The 25,987-nt window shown below is 31.3% G+C and overlaps 1 protein-coding gene across 1 annotated transcript in view; it reads right to left on the minus strand.

Moving 5' to 3' along the window:
• LOC107446464 (sushi, von Willebrand factor type A, EGF and pentraxin domain-containing protein 1) overlaps positions 1-24,138 on the minus strand; it is an 89,656-nt gene extending 65,518 nt beyond the window's left edge. Inside the window, exons 1-8 of the mRNA XM_043053249.3 lie at positions 23,267-24,138; positions 20,108-20,322; positions 17,932-18,111; positions 13,619-13,768; positions 10,496-10,723; positions 8,386-8,559; positions 5,825-5,918; positions 1,140-1,255 (exon numbers count right to left, since the gene is read on the minus strand). Of these exons, the coding sequence (XP_042909183.2) occupies positions 1,140-1,255; positions 5,825-5,918; positions 8,386-8,559; positions 10,496-10,723; positions 13,619-13,768; positions 17,932-18,111; positions 20,108-20,322; positions 23,267-23,727 (1,618 nt within the window). The 5' untranslated portion in view covers positions 23,728-24,138. The remainder of the gene's footprint in view (positions 1-1,139; positions 1,256-5,824; positions 5,919-8,385; positions 8,560-10,495; positions 10,724-13,618; positions 13,769-17,931; positions 18,112-20,107; positions 20,323-23,266) is intronic.
• Positions 24,139-25,987: the final 1,849 nt, after the last annotated feature.

The following is a 25,987-nucleotide window of genomic DNA, read 5'->3' on the forward strand; positions in this document are numbered from 1 at the left end:
ACCTATAGCCCATTTCGATCTCCAATGGGGAGATAAGCAAGGAGTACTGGGTCCAAACTTTCGACCCCTCTCTTGAGCAAATTTTTAGGGCCAAGTATTCCAGTTCCCGTCAATTTTGAAGGCTAAGAATCCATCTAAAAAGACTTCAGAGAAAATATGTTTTTGTGTCTGATTTAGTTTCTCAAAATATCGCTTGCACTCATTCATCAACGTAATGAAGAGGACGCCATAACGTGGAAGAAAATTTCTATCACAAATTATTTTTTTTCTTTTATTATTAATTTAAAATTTAAAATGTAGATAAAGTGAGTTCAGACTAATCTAAAGTAAGGTATGAAGTTTCAAATGCTGAGATGAAAATTTTAAAATATACGAATGAAAATAAATTAGAAGAATGTATCTTTGGATTACGCAGCGGAGAAGTTCCCTTCTAATTATTGTTTGCATTTTAATAGTTTAAAGTATTTTTTTTTTCAGCTATTGAAACTTCATGACTTACTCTAGATTCGCCTGAACTCATTTTTTTTTCAGCTATTGAAACTTCATGACTTACTCTAGATTCGCCTGAACTCAATTTTTTTTTTCAGCTATTGAAACTTCATGACTTACTCTAGATTCGCCTGAACTCAATTTTTTTTTTCAGCTATTGAAACTTCATGACTTACTCTAGATTCGCCTGAACTCATTTTTTTTTTCTTTTACATTTGAAATTAGAAAAGGGGGAAAAAAAAGTTGCGACGAAAGTTTTCTTCCGCTGTGTGGCGTCCTCTTAAATGTACTAATGAATGAGTGCAAGAGAACCAAGCCAGATACAAAAACATAATTTCCCTTGAAGTCTCGAACCATTAAAATTGAGTTGTAGTTCTAAAAAAATCAAAAAGTATTCAGAGAATGCACTTTTTTTTATTTTTCACAAAACGCATTTTTTTTGCAAATTAATATTTAAGTTGGGAAAATAAAAACAAAAACTGTTAAATAATTGATACATTTTAAAGTTATCAAAATCAGGTGACGCGTTATTGAAGTCAAAAAAATAATTAAAAATGGGATGGATAAAAAGCGATGAAACAGTGTGCTTAATTTTAACACTCAAAATCAATTTAGTAATAAAAAAGAAATAAAGTGGAAGGAAACCTTACCCTGGCAATTTATAGAATTGTCAGCTCCTGACCACGTCTGATTGGATTGGCATTCATTTATTCCGTCGCTATTTCCATTTCGGGATACTAGAGTATATCCTTTAGAGCAGTAGTATCTACCAATATAAATGTTATATATATATAAAGAATAATTTTTATCTTAGGATAATTGTTTTTTATTTAGAAATATCGCATTAAATTATACCAAAAGATGTGTCTTGAGGAAGACTTTTGGTTTTTCCCATTAATAGTTTTCTATTTTATATTATTTTATGATTTGTGTTTATATATATATGTTACGGGCAATGTAATTATTTAGGTCAATATTCATAATGCTTAGTTATTATGAATTGTGACCATTAAAATTGGGTAATTTGATAAATTTGAATTACTTTACGATAATTTCTCACATTGCCCGGTCGCATGTAAACTCTCTTTACACACATAGTATCCCCAAGAGATTTTGAGAGCGCTGATTGGCTTTCTCGGCATTGCCTTCTGTTAAGTCTTTTTGCAGCTCCTCCTCAATAACATTTCTCCGTAGTTTGTTCCCAAAATGTAAATCAATCATAAATCAGTTCCAGTACATTTCTCATACTAATTTTATGACAAATGTTAAAGTTTTGTTCAAAAAATTAAACAGCGTTATTAATTGTATTTTAATAATAACACATTTATTTAAATCTAATTTGCTTTAAATTTTATGCTAATATTTTTTAACATTTATGTTATGAATTTTAGTTAAATGCAAGGTAAACAATCATGTTTTGGTAAAACATCAAATTAGTATAATAAAAATTAATAATAATATTAGTATAATTATAATAATAATAATAATAATTATCATAAATTAAAGTTTTATTAGCTAGCTTTTATGTAATATATATATAATAATTGATTAATATTCAAATTGAGTAGCATTGTGAATATCCTTATGCACTTAGAAATTAAAAACTCTCACTTAAATTTATTAAGTATGATTGCAGAACCACTCAGTTAAGTTTGAATTTATTATATGAGATTTTAAAACGTATATAAAAACTTTTAAAATTATGTTTGATTACTTAAAAAAGATTTTATATCTTAGAGGAAAATATTCTAAAATGTTTAAAAAATTAAATTATAATTCAGCAAAAAAATTGTAAAAGTTTTTGAAAAACTTCTTTTACATTTCTCCTGTGGCACTTTCATAAACGCACTGCGGTGACAAACAAATAATTTCCTGCAATTAAATAATAAAAAAATATTTACAATCCAATGGAAATGTACTAGAATTAAAAGAGAGAATTATTGTAAATTTATTCTCTAATTACTTATGGTATTAATTTAATGACAATTCATAATCATTGACTTTTATTTTGATGGGAATTATGCAATCAAAAAATAATAAAAGAGGCATCTTAAAAGACAACTGCTTGATTTCTTAGATGCCAATTAATAGTTTTTCGGTATTATAAAACATTCAACAACAAAAAAAACATTAAAAATAAGTTATAAATAAGTAGGCATAATGCACATCTCTTATTTTTAATTTATAATAATAGATGGCGCCACTAAAAAATCTTAAATTAAAAATTTTATAATTTAATTTTAGTAATCCACAAAAAATAAATAAAATATTAATTTAATTCGATGAACATTAATTTAATTAAATAAATATCAAGTGAAAACTATTCAATTCTCATTTTATAGTGAGTATAAGAATTAAGCAAGGCAATTAAATTCGATTTCAATGTTATTCAATAAATTAGAAGGATATTAGCTTCATAAGAATTCATGTATGTAATAATCATAAATTTAACGAAAAAAGCAGTTCTCATAAAAATTAAATACAAATTTTTTTTAAAAATAACTAAACTAGTTATTTACCTACAAACAAACCTTTTTCCATGAGGTTTGGATGTTCTAGAATTCCATTTCGTATTGGTAAGTTCCCCAAATGCCCTTACCCACTTATTGCAATCGTCTAAATTTAGAACATTACTTCTACATTACTTCTAAGGGTAATGGTATTTGAGGAACTATTTTTTACTTCATTTTTCAATGAAGAAGGCAGTTTCTCTGTTGAAAAAACTGACATTTGAAGTTTGTACGCAAAAGCTGGAGTATAGAAATCACTCTATGCTGAAAATCACAAGCATGGCAGAATGAAATAGCCATACGTCACAGATGGCGTTGCCAAGAAAGCCAATCAGCGCGCTCAAAATCTCTTGGGGATACTATGTGTGTAAAGAGAGTTTACATGCTGCCCGGTCATTATAAATACCGCTATTATTTCTTTGGGCACTTTGTTTAATTGACAGCAATGGGACAACGACGTGCGTGTGGTGTGATTCTGGCTGGCCAATGTTCACCGGTGAATGTTGACAATCAAATTAGTCGCTTTGGTGAATGTCCGAAATATTTATTACATCCAATTTGATACTAATTTATTCGTGGATATAATTACATTTATTTGATATTTTAATACTTACTGACGATAGATTAGAACAAACATCAGTGTTTGGAGTATCGGGCAAATATATGCCGGACAGTGGCACTGAACCTTAAAAAAACATCAGTGTAGGGTATACCGGGCAAATGTATACCGGGCAATAGCACTTAACCAGATCTAGTATGACTAGACCTTTGGTAAATGTCCGAAATATATGCTAGGTCTAGTGCCACTTTTGCTATAGCTTAAATATTTAAAAAAAGCTTAAAAGCTTAATATATAGCTTAAAAAATTTAAAAAAAGCGTTTGAATCAATTTTAAACTGATATCGAAATTATTGCTTTAATATTAAAAATAATAATAATAAAAACTGCGCCAGATAAGAGTAATTGAAGTAGTTGCTTTATACAGCGCATGTGCGGGAAAAAATTTAAAAAAAAATTATCCAGGCGCATCTAAAAGTGGATGAATATTCCAAGACATCCTGTGGCTGTGTGTGACACAAATTGCCTACTTGACTTTTAGCATTATGCATAATGACCGGGCAATGTAATAATTGCAACATAATTTATCATTTTGTCATATCCTTTTGGGCACTTTTTAAATTGCCCGGGCTTTATAAACAATGTCCAATTATTTACATTGCCCGTGACGTGTGTGTGTGTGTCCTATATCTAATCGCACACACACACGTAAGCAAAGAAAAAGCCACCCATTGCAGTGAATCACTTTAATCATGAACGCGAAACATCCTAACCCGCTTGATTGCTGGAATAAAAAGCCAACTGCTAGAAAGAGCCCTAAAATACCCCGCTGCTCTTGCCAATGATTCGAACAATTATAATAGCATCTTTGTTTCATTCTCGCTTAAATATTCATTCGCAGCCTCTTGAGCAGTGGCCTAACCGTCGCTTGCGAGCTAGCAGTAGTGTTATGTATTAGGGGGACCGGAAAATAATGTCATTTCGGTGCATTTGCTATATGTAATCAAGATTTTATTTTTAATCAGTAATGTATTCACCCTCGTTAGCAACAACCTTTCAATGAATCGAAAAAAATCAATTGGTTTTTAAGACTAACGAATATTTAATGCTCCGAAACAACATCACTTTCCGGTCCACCTCATATTAAGTAATACAGTGAACTGCTGATAATGACTAAGTTGTAATATGGCCAGCAGTTTAATAATTATTATATTCATGTGTGTATATTATTCATTTTCATTGCTAGGTACTTTATTTAAAACCCCAATTTTATGCCGCTTTAATTTTTAACACTTTCATTCTGACAACAGTTAGCGGATCTGTTTCGTTTCTGATTGGCTGGAAAGCAGCGCTATTGCTAAAATTTGTCTACTGTCTATAGAAAGAAGTCTGAGGCCGTATGCTGCAATGGAAGCAAGAAATAGCGCATTTAAAAGAGGGAACCTTCTTTTTCCCCTTGATTCCCTTTCTCTCTCCGACTCGAGTCAAAACCTGTCTTAAATAATGTCTTGAAATAGTTAAAACTCGTAACCACCATAACCGCCACTACAGTACAAGGGAGTTCTTTACATAGACAAACTATACATGAATAGCCGTTCCCCTCGACTAGAGATGCGGTCAGCAACCAACAAGCGAAGACCATTAACAGCGCAAAAAATTTATACAATCTGATACTGAAACTGTTCAGCAAAATACTATCACTCCAGAAGGGGGAGCTGGTACCATCGGAAACAAACAAGTTCCTCCGCAGACTAAGATATTTTATGATAATTCCACAACGATCCCAGCCACGTCAAAATTATGTATATAACCTTATACCAAGACGTTAGGCTAGATAAAAAAAAATTCTAAATCAGACCTTTTATATTTATTTTTTTCTTCGTTTAATTAAGTTGTTTTAATTGGTTAATTGATTAGTTAATTGATTATAAGATGTTGATTTAGATTTTGCTTATTTAACCATATTACTATTATAAGGCGGTGGCTATACTCTCCAATGCCCATTACCTAACGAAAAGCCTCTCTCCTATGTCCAGTTAAATTTCTTTTTAGCGTTTTTGAAACCATGCCAGTTGTAAATGGTTAAAAAAAAGTATCGTTTTGTATTCATGGTTCTATAACCATACTAGTTGCTAAGAGTTTCCGTAAAGGTAAAAAATGTTCTTCACTGTAAGCTTAACGGTGAATCGGATGAACAAACTGATACCGGTTATTTTACCATAGTTTTAGAATGAAAATTCTAACATTGTATGTTGAAAAAAACTTACCTGCACACTGATTTGTATGGCATTTTCGAAAGACTGCATTTGTTCGGATTGACTTTTAAGATCTGGTTGATTTGCAAAGGTTTACAGTATTTGACTATATAAATTAAAAATATATATAAGTTACAAATATAGAGAAAAATGGAAAATAATAAAGATTAATGAAAAGTGAAGAGGAAAAATTAATAGAAAAAGTTTTAAAAATATTTTTAAAAAAACTTAACATATATATTAAAGAGCCGGAAAACAAAGTTAGGAAAATATATAATCTCTTCATCAGCTCACACGATTATATCCGCAAAAACCAGTGCTTTCTAATATTGTATCAATATAGTCAAAGCAAAATATATCAATACAATAGTGCGAGGAGCACTCAAAAAAATTGAAATGAAAATAGAACCCATTATGTAAAAAACAAATACAAAATAAAACATATCAAGCAAAAAGCAGAAAATAAAATGTAAAGAAAATACAGAACAAAGCACAAAACAATATCTATAAACCAAGTAGCGAATTCAAATTAATTCATATATATTTATTTATATAAGAATTTTAATAAAAAAAAGATAAATTTAGATCGGAATGTATCGTTATTATATTAAAGAAATTGTGTGTGTAAATTTAACTAACTATTGTAAAAACTGATTTGTATTTCTTTAAACTTATTTACATGGAAAAAAGAAGAAAAAAATGAAAGATTCGTGATGAAACTACATCCATCTTTCTTTCTTAAAGAATTGAACATTGTGATCTCCAAATCCATAAACAACTTCCACTCAACCAACATAATGCACCTGTTTAAAAAAAAAATATATATATAAGTCTCGGGAGCGACCCCTATGTGTTCCACAGTAAAATGGTTGTTGATGGTGGTGGGTCGTTCTTAGAGGTTACCTCCATTGACTTCAAAATTGTTAAGGAAGGTTACATCATTTTTTGCTAACGCTTTTAATATTAGTCAGTGTCATTTCCTTGGTGCGAAAATGTTACTTCTGTCGGCATCATGAGAAGCCAAATCTATGAATAAAAATGATCCCAACTGATATAATTATGTGGTGTAAAAACAAATTTATCAATTATGAAGAATAAAGCTATTTTATTACCACGTTTATATAAACTTGCCTTCGTGTATGTCTGTCCGGGTGGAATTTTGCAATCGATTTTAAACTAACTTCCCGACTAGCTACAAACTTCAAATTTGTCACATAGTTCAGATTGGATGACAATGCATGAAAATGAAGAGAAAAAAGACATACAAAGTAAAATAAAATTAAAATTTAAAAAAAAATGATATTCGAGATTGTCTTTTGTTGTCGATTCCATTATTTCAAATTAGTATTACATGTCAGGTCAAAAGATTTTTACTGTCGGAGTATTTTTATTTTCTGAAAAATCACGTGGTAGGAATAATCTAAATAAAAATATATATTTTTAAAAACCACGTTTTTTGTAGTGAAGAATAATCATTAAAAAGTAATAATTTTTAAAAAATATGAAATAAAAATTAAAAAAATTATAATTTAAAATAAAAAGAATCAAAATAAAAATTAAAAAAATTTTAATTTAAAATAAAAAAATTCAAAATAAAAAATAATATTTTTAAAAACCACGTTTTTGTGGTGGAGAATAATAATTAAAAAAATTGAAAAACGAAAAACGTGGGGCGAATGAAATACATAACAGTACATATACGCATACATATACACATTTTCTTACTCATACACATGCACAGCCACATACATATGCATATGCACAAGCATAGTTCACATCCACATTCAGATGCAATTACAATTACAGATATACATACACATATTCTCAAGAGCACACATACACACACTAATATAACATTACTGTTATGTATTTCATGCGCCCCACGTTTTTCGTTTTTCAAATTTTTTAATTATTATTCTCCACTACAAAAACGTGGTTTTTAAAAATATTATTTTTTATTTTGAATTTTTTATATAAATAAACAATTATGTTTTTTTGTTTAAGTTTGCATTTAATGTGATATTATAAAAATGAGTTCGCTTTAAAGGATGGGAAGAGCTGTGTTTTTCTTAAAGAACTTTTTTTTTTCTAATTTAACTTTCAACTCAAGAAGTAAAAATCATTGATAGCATCGTTTTCACGATCGAGGGAGAAGGCGAAGTTCTTCATTAGTTCTAATGTAAATTTCGCGCTGCGCTTTCGTGATTTACTTATGATATTTACAGTTATGATGATTGATTTTTTTTTATTAAAACTGATTAAAAGAAAAAATAGTTGCGGTGTTTTTTTTTTTGTATTTTTTTACTTTTTAAAAAATTTATGTTCCCTACCTTCGGGGGCTCCTTTTTTTCAAATGAATAAAATTTTAACGGACCACAAATATTTTTAATTTGTGGTATATACCTAGGAATTTAAATTCAGTTTCAATGAAATGGACGGCCCAGTACCATGGACCGGTACCGGTCCGCTGACCGGGGGTTGGGGAACACTGAGCACACCTTTTCTTAACCTGGGTGTCTATTTTAAATCGTGACTGACAGACAATTGACGAACTAAATAAAGTGAATAGTTACCCAAACAGCGAGTTCGAAGTCCACTCCAGGTGCCATTCGAAAAACAAAATCGAAAACGAGATCCGAATAGTTCGTGCCCCTCATCACACTCAAATTGACACATTGTTCCATATGAGAAGTTCGAACAATTATGCTTTCCAGAGACTGGGTGTTCTAATGCCGGACATCTCATTTCTAAATAGAAAGTCCATCATTACTTTAAAAAAGAAATACTTACATTGCCTGAAATAATAACAAGCTTTATATTTTGGTTTGATTTCAAATAGGGTCAGTAAAAAAGAAAGCTATTTGTAGCAAGCAAGAGTATTTTTGCAACAGATAATAATTGTCTGATTTTTAGATAAATTAAATAGTGAGATGATTTAGTATTCAGTTTCTAAAAATACCATCAACTCTGTTGGACGCATGAAAATGTGGGTAAAGGTTTGCATAGATATTAAAAAAATAATTTGGTTAAAAAACTGAAATACTAATGAAATAAATTATAGATAATGTAATTGGTAGTAGATAATGTTATTGATTAAAGATAATAACATAGTAATCATGATTAAAGATAATAACATAGTAATCAGTTAGTTTTAATCACAATTGCAGCTATGATAGTTTTAATCACAACTACGCAATTTATGATTACACTATAATGGATTTATATTTATTATCACAATTACAGCTAATCATAATTTATGATTACACTGTAATGAAGTTGATAGTTATTATCACAATTGCAGCTAATCATCATAATTTATGATTACACTGTAATGGATTTTACAATTGATAAAAATTTGCAATTACTAATTCTAATCGCCATTATTACTAATTAAAAAAAATTCTATAATTATGATTACAGGTAATCCCGATTGTTATTACATGTAATCATGATTGTAATTGATGCAATAGTGTAATTGATTCATCCGGATAATTATAGCACACTACCGTAATTACAGGAACTCATGACTAACGGATGAATTAAAACTGTCCCCGCAATAAAAGTGTTTGAAACTTATGACTACTTTAATTGCAATTACAAGTAATTATAATCCACGAATACTCGTAATCAACGAGTAATCATTATTATTTACCAATCTAAAGGAGTTCGAAAGTCTGGGTTTAAGAAATATATTATATTTAGAATATAGATTTTTGTTTGTTTCAGCAGAATATATAGATTTTTGTTTGTTTCTGCGAGGTCATAAATAAGATACTCTTTGAAAGGGGAAATTTGTTAATAAATAACACCCGGCAATTGCTTTATTTTCTAAGGCTATTATTTATTTTTATTTTCCTATTTTCTAAATTCACCAAAACATGACATCTTCCACTAAAATCTTCAAATAATTTATGTTTCCTTTTTATGTCCGTATGCGCGAATATTAAAGCTAAAAAAGTACTCTAAAATTCAAATTGACACCATTTTATCGAAAACCGAACTTTAGAAATTTTTTTATGTTTCCCGGCTGCCTACTTGTAAAAAAAATTTATTCATTTATATACAAGTCTTTTAAATATCCGAATATGTGAGCAGGGCTGTGCTCCATGCCTTTGGTCCCATTTAACTTGTACTTTTCTGCACTTGTCAAACGACAACAACAACAAATATCCGAATGCCGCGTCAAAGCTGCAGAATTAATTAAACTGCAAATATTTATTTTTACAACACTTTTGTTTAAAAAATGTAGGGAAAGGTCACGCATCGAAAAGGGATATAAATTCATCCTTCTGTAATTCCGATTTTTTAAAGGATTCTCAATAAAATTTTAAGTAAGGAGTTCGGAGCCGGGATAGCCTGGCTGGTAGGGCATAGGACTCGTATTAGTCAGAACGGGAGTGCGAATCCAGCAGGCTAAAAAATCCCCGTGTATTAAATGGTGCCTGGTTCACGTTAAATTTGTCGGGGTCGCGAAGTCCTCCAAATTCCCATAACAAATGAATACTTCTGGAGAGATCCAGAAGTTCCCTTGTCTTCCGGATTGGTCTCAAAATGACAAGACTATGTAGTGGAACATTAATATACAGTCGTAAACTCACAATTGGGTCGACTCTTCAACGACGGTAATAATAATAAAGTAAATATTTCAGAACTAAAAAAACAGTCAAATTTAACTATACTTACTTTCACACATGAAATCATTACCACTCCATTTTCCTGTTTCTAAACAAGTCCTGGATTGTAAGGGAAGTTGATCCCAGGGCGGCGAATCAAAATTGTGCGGATAATTACAAGAATAAGGGCAAAATCCTTCTTTGCATTTGACTTTGCACTCTGTTCCATAGACGTTATCGCATTTGTTGGGAATGAAAACTCCTCCTAAAGGAGCTTCAATTTTTGCACACTCCATCGCTGAGGAATGGTTAAAAAAAAAAACAGCATTTGAGACAAGAAAATATAGTCAAAAGCATAGTCAAAAATAATTCATTCTTCTCAATATTTGTCCATTATAATGCGGGATGACAACGTTTACTAATTTGAAAAGGAAGACATAAGAATTGCATAACTACCTGTAGCCAGAATTATAATCGCACTCCGCCAGGAGCGCTTCATTATTATGAACTGGCTGTTCGTGCAGTGCAACCGATACTTTTATTTATCGAAACAATTTTAACTCTATGTTTCTAGTAAGTATTGTTAAAAATTGCCTTCAAATAAGTCCAGATTTTTGTTTTCCAGATTCCTATTTGTTTCTACCCTCCAACTGCTACGGAATTTCCGTAGTTTCAGAAATCTTCTTTTCAGACGGTAGCAAAATTAATGTCTTAATATTTAAAAAAATTAATTTTAGCGTAACTTGTCCACTATTACGAAAAAAGTGCAGGCCATATGGCTAGATTCTTAAGTTCTGATAAAAGTTTTATGAGAGATCCATTTGCTTTAAAAATTTCTACTTTGGTTCGCTACCACTAGAAAGAATTATTTTCAAAATCCTCATAAGTTGGAGGGTATGTGTTTGTATAGTAGCTTATTGATCTGGCGACAAACTGACAGAACTCGCCAATTTAGTTACCAAATGAGTAAATTACGATAAAAACAAATAAATTTTGAACTATTTGAATGTAATTTTCGACAATAATTATTGTAAAATTTTGATAAATAAATAAATTTACGAGTTTAATGTCGCGTGAAGAGAATTTTTGTATGATACACACAACATATTGAAAAAAAAATTTCTTCAAAAATAAATTTTTTGAAATTTTATTTTTGTACTGATAGAATTACAAAAGAAAATAGTTGTCAAGCCACTTTTTTCGAAAATCATTCATATCGCGACGTGGTTTTTATTCAAATGTACGTCAGTAGTTTATGTGCAACAAAGATCAAAACAATTTTAATTTATAAACTCAAATCTTGAGTTTATAAATGAAATCTATAAACGCAAAATTTAAGTATCGGAAAAATGCTAAACTTTTACTACAACTTTAAAAATAAAAAAATAAAATCTTAAAGTAATTTGACGATATAAAGAACCATATAAAGCTAAGAACAGGTATCGGATAAAATTCGTATTAAGAGTTCTGGGTCACCATTTACGATCTATTTGTACGACAAAGGTTTTACAACACGTCATCCTATATTGTAATGAGTGAGATTTCGCAAATTTACGTTGGCTTTCGTATACTCCCGTACGTAAAATTTCAAGGAATTGCGCATGCGCACGATTAGTGCGCCCAATGAAAAAATATCAAATATATAAACTTACGTTAAGTGAAAATAAGATATTTTTCAAAAATTCGTAAGTTAAAAACGCTTACGTAGTGGTTAGACGCTTACGTAGTGGTAAACGCTTTCGTAGTGGTTCGTCAATAGAAGTTAAATAATAAATAAAAATATATTATTTAACTTCTATTGGTTAATTAATTTCTTTTAACTAAATTGTACAGTTAAAATAAATGTAATTTATAATTTTAAGATAGTGAATATATGTTTAGTTTCTTACGAAACTACTGCAATTAGACAAGCAACCATAATATTAAATAAAAACCAATAAAATTATTTCTTATTCAATGAACCAGTTGTTGTAAGATAGCATGATTCATTTCTTAATGTCATCAATACATTTCTTCAAAACCGCATCCCATGTCCAAGTTTTTAGATCGAAGGAAAACAACATTTAACAGCTATAAACTGCGTGCTTGTAGCTTTGTCTTTATGGCGTTAATCACGCCATAACGTAAAGATACATAACGTAAAGATATACGCAGCATCTAAAATAAACGCGAGAGTTGCTTCAATCTTAAATACGGTAGCGTACGGAAGCTTAACGTAAAAGTGCGAAATCTCCCTATTGTGCTGTTTACAATATGACTTCTATCATTTAATTAGTAAACAATCCATTTAACTTTAGTTGGGAACATGGCAACCTTTATACTTAATTAATATCGTAGTATCAAAATTCCTTTAAACCGATATATGACGCACGTCTTTTTAGAATTTATAAAATACAGAAAAATGAATGGAAAAATTACGTTATTTACAATTAAAATTTCAAGAATGTCATGTCTGTTTATACAATGTCTCCTAAAGATAAGAGGGCCATATTAGCCCAGTGGTTAGAGAATCGGATTCCAGTCCGGAAGTTCCTGGGTTCAATCCTCCACTCCGCTAAGACATACCGAGTACATGCAACTTACGTGCTTGTAAAAAGAGAGGGATTGAGAGGCCCGTGATCAGTCCCTGAGCAGGGCCATGATTACATGAATCTGGAGAAAATTTCATTTCCCATCAGATCTGTGTCTAAATTGTGGGAGAGGCCTAACAACTTTGGATCTTCTTCTGGGATATTGTTCATACCGTCTCCAATACCCCATTGTGCAGCTCTAGTGTGACGTAAATAAAGTTCCTACAGGATGGATGCACGAGAAATTTTCAACATTAAGCCAGGATTTTAAGATCCTGTCATTAAAGAGATTTTGCATAGCGTTTGTCAAATGTTAACCGTAACACAAATCTCGTTTGCAATAGTGATTGGTAGAGAAATTTTCTCGCACGCGCTTTGAAGCTCGTGCTTTGCAAAATCTCTCTACTGTTTACACTCATATAATCATTCATGGTTGGTTATTTTCCATATATATATATATATATATATATATATATATATATATATATATATATTTTAAATTCTAAAAGTAAATGCCCAAAAAGAGACAAAAAAAACCTTTTTTCATATGAAATATGAAGAAAAAAAAGATATTCATATTGATGAATGGAATGATTTGAAATAGTAAAAGAGCTACATTTTACCTTTACAGTAGTTACCATGCCATTCGTAACCCTTTTCACATACGCAGTCATTCGAACTTGTACTTCCGCTTCCTATCGTCGTAGAATGAGGTGGGCAGAAAGTACAATTTCTATTTCCAACTTCCTCCTTATAGGTTCCCTTAGGACACACTTTCAAAAAAGAACATCAATTTTAAGAATGTTTAATATACGGCACAAGTTTGTTATAAAACATTCTTATTTTCACTTATTTATTTATGTGAAGAAGAATAATTAAAGAACAATGCAGCTGTTCCCAAAATTTTTTCGGGTTTCGGGACCCTAAATAATCCACCTATTTTCGGCGGAACCCTCAACTTTATAATTATAGTTTAATGAGGTGATAGTGCACGTTATTACCTATAAAAACACTATGTTTAAAATATTGAATGAAGATTTTTCATTGTTTTAACATTAATAAGTATAAATTAGGTTTTATGTCCGACAGATGAATTTGCAGTCCTCGTGTTTTAGTTATGAATTTGTTTTTGATGTATATGTTACCGGCAAAGTATGAAATCCGGCATTGTATAGAATGCCTAAAATTAGCCGCCAAAGTATGAAATGATTTATATTTCACACATTGCCTAGGCATTCTGTAGAATGCCAAATGAGAAACCGGCAAAGTATGAAATAAACGTCCTGATGAGGTTATTATGTAAATGATGTGCATGTTACTGTGACTGACCGAAATCGGTGAATGTTGACAATCACATAGTCGCTTTGGTGAATGTCCGAAATATTTTTTACATCCGATATGATATTAATTTATTCGTGGATATAATTACATTTATTCGATATTTTAATACTTTCTGATGATAGATTAGTGGAAACATCAATGTAGGGTATACCGGGCAATGGCACTTGACCTCAAAAAAACATCAGTGTAGAGTATACCGGGCAAATATATACCGGGCAGTGGCACTTAACTAGACCTAGTACATATTTCGGACATTTTAATCATACTATGTCCAGTTAAGTGCCACTGCGCGGTATACATTTGTCCAATATACCCTACACTGATGTTTTTTTTCAAGGTTCAAAGCCTGGTATACGTTTCACTGCCTGGTATACGTTTGCCCGGTATGCTATAAATCAATGTTTTTTTAAGGTCAAGTTCCACTGCCCATTATGCATTTAATCGGTACTCCTAACACTGATGTTTCTCTTAATCTATCATCAACAGATATTAAAATATTGAATAAATATATTAATAGCAAAGAACAAATTAATATCAAATCGAATATAACAAATAGATCGGACATTCAGCAAAGCGACTATGGGATTGTTGACATTCACCGGTGAAAGTCGACATTCTCTTGATTTCGGTCATTCACGGTAACAGATATACGTAAGCTGAAAATAAATAAAAATAAGCCGAATTATGGTTTCCTTCAAAACGGAAACGAATTGCTATAAACGTTGAAAATATTTATTGGGGAAACATATTTCTTTGAGAAAGAATTTAATCATTTTATTTTGATTTAAAATACTAATGGGATATTTTACAAATGCTTTCTCTTTTCATAATCTATTCAATATAATGAAACAATATATTTTCTTTTAAATTTCTATTTCATAGGCATTTCATTTGAAATAATTTCATAAAGGCAACCGAAATATTAAATAAATTACGAGTTATAGGTTGTATCAAAATATATTTAATAACATTAGTTGAACAGTCGGCCTAATTTTGGGTTTGAGATTACTAATGTTCGACTCAGCATCTTGTGATTTTGAACCTAATCCAGAGGACAAGGAAACTCCTGGTTCAAGCATATAGGGGAAAATTTGTCTTCGTGGAAGACTCTTTGATGGAAGTAATCCGCATTTGCGCTACATGGAGAGAAAAACAGCTAAAACCTTCCACGGTTAACCTGGCGGCAATGAGACTCTAACTCATGATCCGTCTACCACGGAGGAAATTCTTACGTCAGCACTGTAGTCGGTGCGGAATTCGTATCGACCGGCCATCGCTGGGATTCGAACCCGCTTTACCTCATTGGAAGGCTAACGCTCTATCCCCTGAGCCATCACGACTCGTATCTAATTATATTCAGAAGTTTCAAAACTCACCATTGGTCATAAAAAGTAGTCACTCACGGAACCCTAGGGTTCCGTGGAACACCATTTGGGAACCACTGCTACAATATATATGGTACAGGGAAAAAAAACAACTGAATAGTTATTAAATGTGTGATCGAATTTTCAAACACTAAAATGCCATTTTTACTCATTGTTGGATATGTTACACCTGTAGGTCTTAAGCATGTTAATTTATTTGCTCAGACGACATTTTAAGTTTTGAAATCAAGTATTTCACTAACTTTCTCCAAATATTCATAATAACATTTCTCGACTCCCAAATAAAAAGAGCAATCAGAAAAATATGGTTTATTTTCATGGCAGTTAAATTTCAAATACTTTATTGTAGAGTGGATGTAGTTTCTTTGTCGAATCGAAGCATATTATAGCCGTTTCGGATACATTTTAATTTGGAAATGAAAGAGGGATGTTTATCCCACAGAAATAAATAAAATCGCTCAGGAAAAAAATTGCTTTTTATTATGTAAATCTTATTATAATGAACATTGCCACATTACAAAATTATATTTAAAAAAAAGGAAAGTCCCGAAAGGAATTAAGAGAATCATTCTTGTTCTCTCATCATCGAGAAAAACTATCCAGTAGCGCTTGGGCCTAAGTGTCAACTCCCTTGCGCCAAGAATTAAAAAATTAAAAGTAAATGAATTGTTCTCAATGGACAATAAGGAGCGAGTGAAGAGATCCATGTTTGGCGATATATCGAAAGATAACATAGCCAAAAATAAAGCCATCCTCCATTCATCAATATTAAATTTGAAAATAATTTGGCGAAAGATAATCGCTAAAAAGACGATGAGAATTAGTATAACCATGTAACTAAAACATGCTTGTGGTAAGGAATAAAGAGTTGTAAGTAGATTTTGTTTTTGATTGAGTCACGACAGTGAATGAATGGGCTTTACATTTGCATTGAAATCAGAAGTTTGCCGTTGTTAAGAAGAGAATAAAATATTTATGGTCGCGCTCCCGTGCCGCAGGTCCTGGGTTCGATCCTCGGGCCGGGCAAGGTTGACTCAGCCTTTCATCCCTTCAATGAGTCGATAAATGAGTACCAAGCATGCTTGGGAACTAAACACTGGGGGATTTGCGTTCGGTTGACCACCTAACCGAAACATCTGCTCCTGCACCCCAGAGCCCAAGGTCAAGAAAACTGAGATGGGCATAGTAGGCCTTGGCCCTCTATGGGCTGTCACGCCACTGAGTTTAGTTTAGTTTTTATAAAATATAATAAAAATGAAAAAATAACAGGTTTAATTAAAATTCGATTAAGGATAATTTAAAAAAAATAAAAATTTAAGAAATTTTTTTGTGGCATCGCAGTCATTATGTTAGCTTCATTTTTATAACTCGCTTTCGCTCTTTTGTGAATGAATGTAATCCTGTAATGGTCGACAATCAATCGAAATCCTTACCATTTTCCGACTAACCAGACGAGCAAATATTAACTGGATCTGATTACAATGCCAATTCGTGATGTATACAAGCAAATTTGATTGCCATTTTAATACAAATAGGATATATAGCCATTTGAAATCTCTACCATTTTATGACTAGCTAGAGTGCTTTGTGTCTGATAACGTGCAGAGAACTGATGAAGTTGTAGTCGTTTTCTACTCTCTGCAAATATAATTAATCACGATAGTGTGATTAGAGGGAATTTATCAATCAAAATTCATATAATCTTTCTGACTGGCTATAGCACTCAAATCTCAACTGTAGTTCAGTTCCTTCTACACAAGTTTTAATTGTTCTCTGATTGTTGCTAGCAAATATTATTTCCTAACGGAAATGTATCGTCAATAGAAGTTTTGATCTGTTTCGACTCACTAGTGTGTTCAAATTGTAAAAGAGTTCCTGAAAACAATACAAATTAAAATTGTTTATTAAATGTTACGGACAAGCTTTATCTCCATATAGTACTTAAATTAACTGACATAAAACTAAAAAGAAGAAAACTGTGGAATAAATTATAAATTTAAAAAACTACGTTTTTCAGATGTACTAAAACTGAGTCAATAACTCACATTTTTTCAAACCTAAAACGAAACACGTATTGTGCATAAAAGCATAACTTTTGGGCATCACTTCATGATAATGCGTCCCAAGCTTTAGTTGTAGTTGTGACAAAAATGGAATGTCTATTTATTTAAAAACATTTTAAAACTTTTCTTTTTAATGGATTGTCTTACCATGGCAACGTTGTTTATGTCCAGTCCCGTAATATCCGGCTCCGCAATTACACTCATACGATCCTCCCATTGTTCCGCAATAGCATTTCGCATGAGCGTCGCAACAATCCGATTTCAGATCACAAAAGTTATTGCACAAGGAAATATCATCTACGTAATCCCAGCTTGTCTCATTTATGGCTGAAAGAAAATAAACACTATGTTAAGATTTTTGTATATTGGGATGGCAACAGAGTTCTCGTTGCTTTTTTTTTATAAAAAGTTTAGAGTATGTGTATGAGTAGAGTACGTTAGACACAAATTTTCGTGCAAAAGTTCGAACTGACCGAACGAGGTGCTTTCTTGGGGTCAACCTATCCATTTTTAAATCTGGCATACCTATCAAGGTACTTCTAGCTATGGCGACCTCTCCTCGCACAGCACAAGTGTCACGAGAAAATTTTGTAGCCTTAGAACTTTGAATCAAAAAAAAAAATTCAAGGAGGTGTAATCTTTCTTTCCAAACAAAAAGTATTAACTATTATTTATCACATTCATAATAACATTGAAGAAAATATGCAAACACTTAACGTGATTGCAAATAAGTAATAGAAATACAAACGCATACAAAAAAAACTTCAGAAATGCAAATGCGTCTTAATATTGAAAATATTTAGTAGTTAAAATCTGTAAATTGAATACCTGCGAAGGGAAATCGAAATTTCAATTTATTACTGTACTTTGAAGTACTTCACATTATTATTAGAGTTTCTACAGTGCGAAAAAAAAATGAATAACTTTTGATCTAATGATCGAATTTAGGGTACTAGGACTCCATCTTAATGCTTCGAGATCCTAAACTTAAATTTTCTAATTAATGAGTGCAGATAACATTTTTCGCTACGAAATCAGACATTAAAAGAAATAGTACGTGGGGTCCCTCCTCGCGGAAGAAGTGAAACGTCGTAATGTGGAAATGAAAATAGGAAGGGGTAGAAATTGATTTATAGTGAAATCATATTGTTTCTTTAAGACAAACTTTATTAACAATGTTTACAATTCACAATTGATCGCATCTTTTAATTATCATTTTCGAGTGGAGAAATATCCAAATGTATAACATTTCCAATGGGATTGTGATAACTAAAGTAAGATACGAAATGTTTGAGTTCTATTTTTTCAATATTTCTTGCAAAAACTGCATCAATGGTAGTTACCTCTTTGGTTGTTGGGTCATTCCTACCATTTATCATTTCTAATCCAAATTTGTCTTTAAGGAAGGTTAATAATGTCTCAGCTTCAGGTAACGAGAAATTCACATTAAAATCTCCTGCAAGGATCACAGGCAGCTCACAATAATCAATTTCTTCACCAGTAATGTCTGCCAGAGCTTGTGAATCTGCAGTGGATAGTGGCAATAAAGTTTTGCAATAAATAATTTAATATCCCTTATGGCTGCATTTGGTGAAATATAAATGGCAATTAGAAAAGAGAAAACCTAACAATCAATTGATATTTACAAGAGACGTACCTTGACATAACCTTAAATCCGTCGCATTGTCTGTAGGATTGTTTTCACTCATTTTTTACAATTGTTATCCACTAAGTTTGAAAATAAAAAATACTACCCTATTAAATTATATGTGTATCAAATCCAACTAAAATATTGATAGAAAAACAATACTTTTATGACTTTTATTATTTTTATGCTAGTGAGAACCAAAACAATATATAAATGAATGAGGGAAAACTGGATCCTACCAAGTGATTTGTTGGCCAATAAAAATGTAGCGTTAAACGTTTAACGCAACCTTGTTGGAAGTCGCATAAGAAGCATCACTTCAAAAACTTTCTTCTCAATAAATATGCATTTTTTTTTTTACTAATTACCAAAATATTTGAAGTCAAGATTATAAGGTATTACTCAGGTTATAAGGTATTTCATATTCTCAAGGAAGTTGTAGTTGAACCGATATCCTTCGTATTTTGGATTTTGTTACGTCAAAATTGTGTATTGAATTTGTTGAAATATAATTCCTTCTCGTCTACGTCTTTTACCAAACTTAGATTTATTATTTATGTATTTTATTGTGATATTGAGAGCTAGCTTTGTTCATTCATCTAGTGAAAAGAATCGTTGAATTTAAACTACACCGAATCAACAAAAACAGCATTAAAGAAAAATAAATATTGCTACCATTAATTAGTTTATCGTTGACTGTCTTAATATAGTCAAATGTTTCCAATATATAAATGTGGTCACTGGACGTAGCAACATCGCCAATCTCTTTTGTGTTCACATCAGCGACGCCCACTGCGAAGATAATGACGCCATTCTGTTTCAATATCCTGGCTTCAGGAACTGGATCGAATGCGGAATGGCTTTGCCCGTCTGTAATCAGTACGATGATTCTAAAATAACAACAAGAATAAACAACACAAATACCGTCTGAGTTTTATTATATATTTTTTTTATTACAGCTGATCCGTCCCTTTTCCAACATGATATTAATGTAACACACCACTCAATAAGACTCTGGCTTGACACATAAATTACACTATTGATAACATATATTGATATTGATAACCATACGATTTCTAGATAATAGCAATTTCAAACGATAACTGTCGAAATTTCATGACATTTTGATTATTAGTTTAGAGGTTATAATTAATTTTAGTGACCCTAGTTTTGCAATTTTTTTAAAAAATAGATAGAAAAGAATTGTCGTGCATTGATTAAGCATTGCTTTTCGATGGGGAAAAATGTTGTTGGAGCAAAAAGGTTGCGCGATAAGCCTTCTGAAGACTTTGTACCAAGGAAATCAACTATTATTGACTGATACGACGTAAAGACGCTGATGATGCTGAACGCTCTGGTCGTTCAAAATCAGCAGTTGTTCCCGTAAACATCAAATAAGTTCATAAAATAGTTTTGAGGGACCGCAAAGTTGCGAGGGAGAAACTGACACCTTGAAGATATCAGGAGGTGAAGTGTTTGCAATTTTACATGAAAATTTGAGCATGCCCCAATTGCTCTCAAAATGAATGGCGCAGGCCGGGATAGCCTGGTTGGTAGGACTCTGGGCCTATGTTCAAGAGTTCGTGGGTTTGATCCCCGCAGGCCGAAGACTCCCCGTGTAGTAAATGTTGACTGGTGCACGTTAAATTGGTCGAGTCGCAAAGTCCTCTATGTTCCCATAACTAATCAATATCTCTGGGAGTACTGATCCAGGAGTTTTCTTGTCTTCTGGATTGGGTTCAAAACTACATGGCTACGGAGTTGAACATTAGTAGTCGTAAACCAAAAATTTTTGTCGGCTGTTCAATGACGGATATAAAACATAAAAATAAAATGTATGCCGCGCTTATACCCTCTTTCCACACTCCAGGTTTGAGCCAGCTTAATCAAAGAAAACTTAAATCCGTTTCCATTTGCATGCATTTTATTTTATAACCGTCGTTAAACAGCCAACTGAATTTTCAGTTTACGTCTACTGATATTCATTTCCGCATCCTTGTCCTTTTGAATCCAATCCAGAAGACAAGGGAATTCCTGGATCAAGTGTTGAGAGAAATTTTCCTTCGGGAAGACTTTTTGATAGAACTAACCCGCATTTGCATTACATGGCGAGGAAATCCATGAAAGCCTCCCACGGTTAGCCTGACCGTAGGGGAACTCTAACTCATGATCCATAATAATTGCATTTTCAGTTCCCAGTCAGAGATCAGAATTGAAAAATGTTTTGATGTTGGATAAATCTTGGTACATTATTGTCTCTCAAAAAATACTTCTAGGGACTAATATAGGGGATATCTATGTCGATACAAGTTACCTTTTTTTAGAATATTTCATGGTATTTTAGAATTATCCTTTTTTTAGAATTATTCGAGTCTAGCTAATTTTGTTTCGTGATGAAAATGTGAAGGAATGTATTATTAAAATATATTCAAAATTGTTCAACATCAAAATTTGAAATTTTTTTGCATAATAATTAAAAATGACTAAAAATGTTAATTATGTTTTATTATTGAGCTTTTTTTAAATATTTCGTCGTATTTATGAGCTTACTTGCTTCGAAGCAACATATTTTTGAATAAAAATTGGATTTTGTGTCATTATGCCTCAGAGGAACATGTAAGTTAAGAAGGAAAGAAAAGAAAGAAAAAAATGAGTCTGTACTACTTTACAAATAAATAATAGAACTCTGCATTCTACTATTTGTAAACAACTCAAATCCATTAGTTTCTTTTTTAAAAAAGATACCAGTAGAAAATATTTGAATTCCAAAAATGTTGCTTTAGAGATATTAATTTATGAAGTCAAATTGAAGTATTCCGTGTATCGTCACAATTTTAACCATTTTTCCGACGATAAAACAACATTCAACAGGATTTTTATACCTGATGACATTTCATCTAAATTATTAGCTAAAATAAAATTAATTAAAATAATTATCTCTATTTTAATTTGTCTTTTGAAATTTTGACCTCATTCCGATTAATTAGAGTGCTCAACTTTTAACTGGAGGTCTGAGCCTGAAAAAAATAAAAGTCTTTTTTTTTTAAAATGTTACACTAGAAATTTATCTCTATTTTAACTCGCATATCGGAATTTCGACCACTTTCCAATATGCTGGAGTGCTCAAGTATCAAGTGGATATCGGTTGCTGATGACAATAGAAGTCAAAATGGTTCACTGAATGTTATAAATAAAATTTATCTCCCTTTATTTAGTCAATTTAAATTTCAAAAATTCTCTGGCATAAATAATTTAATGGACACAAACTTTAAAAAAAAAATAATAGTAAAATTAAACAAAAGTTTTGAAAAAAAACTACTATTTTCAAACTTATCTCTATTTTATTTCAATTATCGAAATAAACAATAACAATTGAACATAAACATAAACAATTTAATAGGCACAAAGCTAAAAGGAAGAAAATTATAAACTTAAATAGAAATTCGAAAAATTACATTTTTCAAGTTGACTAAAAAGGAGAAAATAATTTTATATTTGCGACACCAAAAAAGTAAAAAATAAAAAGAAAAAATTCTCCAATTTATTTTGTTAAATCGAAATATCTGAAAACTATCTGACACACACACAAAAAGGCTAAAGAGATAAAAAAAAAAAAAAAAGCGTTGAGTTCGTAATAAATTTCTTCCATCACCGAAAATTCCCCCCCCCCACGTCTTTCGAAAATGATTTGCCCACGTTTTTCGTTTTTAAATGTGATAAAACCACAATTATTTTTGCCTTCTTAATCTACTTGATAAACGTAATTTTTTAAATCTTTTGTGTCATTATACTATAGCAAAAAAAAAAAAAAAAAAAAAAAAAACGTTAACTCACTTGTTCGTGTTCTGCCTTGCTTGAGAAAATATCTCTGTGCTATTCCTCATAGCAATACTGGTTCTTGTACCTTCTCCTTTATAATCCAAACTATGTATTTTTGCCATGAGGGTACACATATTATTTCCTACACTATCTTTAATATAGTTCACGTGAATCCTAGTGTCAGTTGAAAAGGAAATAACAGCCACTCGGGTTTTGTCTGCAGAAACTGAAAATCTTCGTGCAACTAATTCGGTAAATGTTTTAACTTCTGGATATTTAGCTGCTGTTATACTTCCAGATTCGTCTAAAAGGAAAATAAGCTCGTTTCGGGTATTTTCGTACTTTTCCAAGGTACCTAAAAACTTTTTCAAATCTTCACTAATTGTCACGCTGTCTCTGCCCGTAGCATTGATCGAACACAGCAGACACAACCATTTAATCAACAACACGGCTAAATAACTCGAAGAAATCTTCATTTTTAATGTTAGTTTAAGTAGTTTCGGATAATGAATTCTATTCACATTTTTACTTCAACGTGCCAATCGAAGATATCGAACATTTATTCGAAAAAAAAGTGTTTCGATGGAAGATGAGTATGAGTCTGGCCTTTTAATCGGAAGAATAAGAGAGTCCTATCTTTTAATTCATCTCTGAGGAAGTGCATGTGATTATGTTTCATCCGAGTTTGAAAAAATAAACTCATCATCGAGGGAAGTGTGTAAAAATTAAATTAGGAAAGCTTTACTTCCTAGTTATTTTTCCAAAGCTGTAGAATCGGCGATATTTTTTTTTTTCTAATCATGAGTCGCAAAAATGGACTCGATTCTGATCCGTATAACGGATCCAGCAGGAGAACCCGAACAAAGGACGGCGCATAAACAAACAGTGCTACCTTTTGTAACATAAATGTGAATTAGAACAAACTACCCTGTTAAAAAAAGAGTTAAATTACAATATCAGTTTATCTAAATTAAATCTTCTTTCACAATCCTGTCTATGACCTTAAAAACATTAAATTTCATTAACGAAAACATTTCAGTTAATAGTATTAGCATTTTAAATTGACAAGAATCACTCATCGAATAATATAACTACGCTGCAGTTCTTAGAAATGAAGTAACAGTAATTTATTTAAAATGCTAGTAGTTATTGTGGTTAGTTAACAACTACTTTTTTATTAAATGTAGTGATTCAAAATTAAATAACCTTTTTATTTTAACCTTAAAAGGTTATTTCATTTAAAATAAATAAATTAAAAATATTCTATTCAACTTATTCATAGATTTATATGATGATCATGATTGCAGCCCATGAGCGATTTGAGTTTATACATATTTGTCAGTGGCAGCCAACTAAAGAAGAATTTTTTTAAAAAAATAATAGAACTCCGTAAGGAGTTTGGAGTATGAGCATTTCTCTATCTAATCTTTAATTTACTATTAAAATATTTATAAGTAGTAGTGAAAAAAAGTTCAATTAATTCTAATTCATTAAAATATAAATACACTAGCCGGGATAGCCTGGTCGGTAGGGCACTGGGTCCATGTCCGAGAGTTCGTGAGTTTAAACCCCGCCGTCCGAAGACTCCCCGTGTAGTAAATGGTGACTGGTGCACGTTAAATCTGACGAGTCGCAAAGCCCTCCATGTTCCCATAACAAATCAATACCTCTGGGGGTATTGGATCGGAGATCGATTGTTCTTTGATCCAGGCCGCATCCGACCCGCGGAGCCTTTTTTTGTGGCCCGCGAACTAAAATATATTAGTTGTTATTTTTTGCGGACAATTCTCGTAAAAAAATCTATATGGGTTTAAAATATTTTTCTCGTTAATAAAAACCTAATTTCTTCGTTTCTGTGAAATTTAACATACCAACGGTGCAAAAAAATTTCTTTCTCTGGTTTTGCATCCAAGAAAATATTTATTCAAATGCAAAAATAATCGTGTATGTTGCTCTTTTTTTATTTCATTTTTTTTTTGTATTTTGTGAATATAATGTAGCATGTGTGTATCAGAAATTTTCTCGAAGAAATTCTCCGATTTAACTTTTTGAAACCGCTCATTTAGGACGAAAATATTTACACACACATTTGTAAATTTTAAATGTAACTATCTATTCTCTTATGGTTGCAGCAGACAGACCTCAATTTTCTCATTGAACATTTTGTGTGCTACTATGTAAGTTTTAATACTAACCTTTTTAAAGTTTTTTTATCTTAACAATTAGATATCTGTTGTACATAAATTTTTCAATACATAGGAGCACATTAAAGTTATTGTAGCCCGAATTTTAATTACTTATTTAATATTTTTTTAAATATTATTAATAACAATTAGATATTTTTAAAAATCAACTTCTTATTTTAATTTGTAATTCAATACTTTTGTTTTGTACAACTTGGTAAAAATCTGGCAGTAATATTTAATGTTCCTTCAAACATAAAAGAGTCCTACATAAAATTTTGACAAAGTTGTGGCCCGCCATTTGATTTGTGTTTTTAATTGTGGCCCCCGGCCTCATGTAAGTTGGAAACCCCTATTCTAGACAAATAAATACCTTTGCTCCATTACTTTTGCTTTCTAGTACATAGCTTATTTCTTTCATTTCAATATGCATATATTACCTTAATTATAAATAAGCATCATTGGCGTAATTAAGCCTCATTAGTGCAATATTTTTAAGCTTCTACTATACGAATTAGTATCACTTAAATTTTTCCTTTTGAATACATAAATA

The sequence above is a fragment of the Parasteatoda tepidariorum genome, chromosome 6, assembly GCF_982258835.1.
Source record: "Parasteatoda tepidariorum strain Cologne lab strain chromosome 6, Ptep-v5.0, whole genome shotgun sequence".
NCBI classification, from domain to species: Eukaryota; Metazoa; Arthropoda; class Arachnida; order Araneae; family Theridiidae; genus Parasteatoda; species Parasteatoda tepidariorum.